The 2,613-nt window shown below is 36.1% G+C and overlaps 1 protein-coding gene across 1 annotated transcript; it reads right to left on the reverse strand.

The window, feature by feature from the left end:
• Nucleotides 1-629: 629 nt before the first annotated feature.
• Nucleotides 630-2,313, reverse strand: LOC100789491 (spermidine hydroxycinnamoyl transferase). The gene has a single exon (XM_003553067.5). The coding sequence runs from the start codon at nt 2,071-2,073 to the stop codon at nt 685-687; it is 1,389 nt and encodes a 462-aa protein (XP_003553115.1). The 5' UTR covers nt 2,074-2,313; the 3' UTR covers nt 630-684.
• Nucleotides 2,314-2,613: the final 300 nt, after the last annotated feature.

Genomic DNA, 2,613 nt, shown 5'->3' on the forward strand with positions numbered 1-2,613 from the left:
TTCAAGTTAGTGAATATTAACCCCTTTTTATAATCATTACTCCTATCAAGTAGTAGTTACTTTTATAGAAATTTCTCGTATTTAATCCAATTACAATTTAATCTTTAATTATTAATTATTTATTTATTAATCCCTACATAAATTACATGTCTCTCCCATGAGATATTAATTATTAATTATTTATTTATTAGTCTCTACATAATCCTTAATTATTAATTATTAATTATTAATTATTATTTTAAATTTACTTTGGTGTGGACATGTCTATGGTAGTCTTACACATATCTCGAAAAAGGCCAAAATCCTACGCTCTAGCTTTGTTTCCCATGGTGCAAGAGTTGCTTTCGTCACCCACTCTAGAAGCCGCCATATAACTAGAGAGTGCATCCCCACCCTCACACTCAAAAACCTTGAACTTTCATGACAACAACTCATAACCCATGTAATGACCACATACACACCAACAAATCCAAACAACCAAAGAAGCACACAAAGAGAAAATTATCACATCCGGTCTCCACAAAAACCATCTTCTCATACGACAAAATTAATTAACGATTAAAAAACTCAAATTTGTAAGGGGAGAGGGTTTAGGATTTGACCAATGGAGACAATACCAAAGAAGCTGATTATGTAAATCAAAATTGACCTTCATGGTCATCGTTCAGTCTGCACAACCACGAATTACAACCTTGATGTGAATATATCCTCGTAGAAGAATTTCTTAAGAAGTTGCATATGTGCTATCTGGAAATGCATGATCACAATAACAGAACCATCATCTTGTGGACCTCGCATAATAATTCCCCTATCTAATGCACACACATATCCTAAACCAAAATACACAGGCTTTCCCCACCCGAAATCGGTTTCATACGCCCGCATGTTGATCCAGCTTGTGATTTGAAGATTCGGATTCCCTCCAAAAGGTGCATATCTACCTTCTCCTTGTCCCAAGAAAAAAGCCTTTATGCAATCCAATTGCTCCTCACCAAATACAACTTCTAAGTGTGACCTTATGTACTCATCTGTAAGCAATGCCACTGCTTCTCTCATTTTTTGGGCAGCATAGCTCAATGGTCTTGTTGTCATTTCTCCAACATAACATTCTGGTGTCACTGTTGCTACCAAAGCATTCCCAAAGTAATTCCTGGGGAGAGGAGGAATTAATCGATTGCGAAAATCAACGTTGAACCGAGCAAGAGTTGGTTGATTGTGATGTAGTTCACGAGCCTTACATGCACATCTCCATATATGTGCAGCCACAGCTTCAAATCTGCTAAAAGGTCTTGACCCTTGTTTTGTTAATTGATCGTTGGCCTTCTTCTTCAACATCTCCACTTGTTTTGATGTGAGTTTCAACATAGAAGCTGCTGTCTTCTTGTTTTGCTCTTCAGTGCTGTCAGATTTGCCTAGTATGAGTGGCAGAGGCTTCAACTCTGGGTGATCAAAGTGCGGCGGCGGCGGTGACTGCAACGATGATGGTGGGAATTTGAGTATAGTTCGATCTAGAAATGGCATTTCATTAAGATCCAACATGTCTCCTCTATTGACCATTGCCCATGTGTTCATAAAGTGAATCCAAGCAGACCCATCAGCCACAGGATGTGAGAAAGCAACTCCAATGGCAAGGCCTTGTTGTTGGTCACCTTGGAATCTTGTTAGTTGAACAAATAGCAAAGGAATCTCTTGTATAGGTTGAGAATGATAATCAATTGCTGGAACAAGCTCTTCCTTGATGGAATCAGAGGGTGAAAAGTCTCCAAAATCAGCAAATGTTTTTGCGGTTGCGGCTTCAATCAATGTCACTCCCTTTGCGTTGCAATCCACTTCCATTCGACCACTTTCTGCTAAGCTCAATCTGCCAGCAACTGGATAGTAGTACACTAGAACTTTGCTAAGAGAGTCTCTCATTCTCTCAATGTCATATTCAATGTTGAGTTGTGCTTTGTATATGTAAATAACGGGTGTATGTGCTGGACGTGTGGAATTGTCACTATTAGATAGCCATAATCGACCTTTCGGAGTTGGTTGATTTGGAACCACAGTGTGAGAAGTTTTTATGGTAACCATTTTTTGGGATATTGATGTGGGAACTATGCTTCATTGCTCTACTCTATGTTTATTTATATGTAATATATATCAAGTAGAGGGATGTGAAGGCAAGAAAAGAAGCCAAAGAACATAGAGAAACGACCACAAGGAACACGCTCAATTTTTTTAGCGTGAAAATAAAACGAGCAACGCTATACGGTATGATCGGGGTAAAACGACTGTTTAGGGACAATTTTTTTTTGTCTAAATTATCAAATGAGAGTAAACTTTAAATAAATACGCAGGAAGGTATAAGTTGTAGGGTAATTTATTTTATGATTTTTATTTTTTTTACTTAATTTTTTTAAATATGAATTCAAAGTTATATTTAAAAAAATTAAGTCGTAAACTTTTTTACGACGTCAGTAAAAAAGAATAAATTATTTTTCATCCTTATTTTTTCATTTTTTTTAAATCATTTTAATCATCAAATTTTAAGAAAATCAATTAATAAGAGAAAGCGTAACTCTTTTTAAAATTATTTTTGAAATAACTTGATCTCTTTTCATATGGATTTGT

The sequence above is a fragment of the Glycine max genome, chromosome 18 (genome assembly GCF_000004515.6).
Source record: "Glycine max cultivar Williams 82 chromosome 18, Glycine_max_v4.0, whole genome shotgun sequence".
In the NCBI taxonomy this organism is placed as follows: Eukaryota; Viridiplantae; Streptophyta; class Magnoliopsida; order Fabales; family Fabaceae; genus Glycine; species Glycine max.

Coding starts and splice junctions, on each gene's coding strand:
- LOC100789491 (XM_003553067.5), bottom strand. CDS start 2,073: ATGGTTACCATAAAAACTTCTCACACTGTGGTTCCAAATCAACCAACT.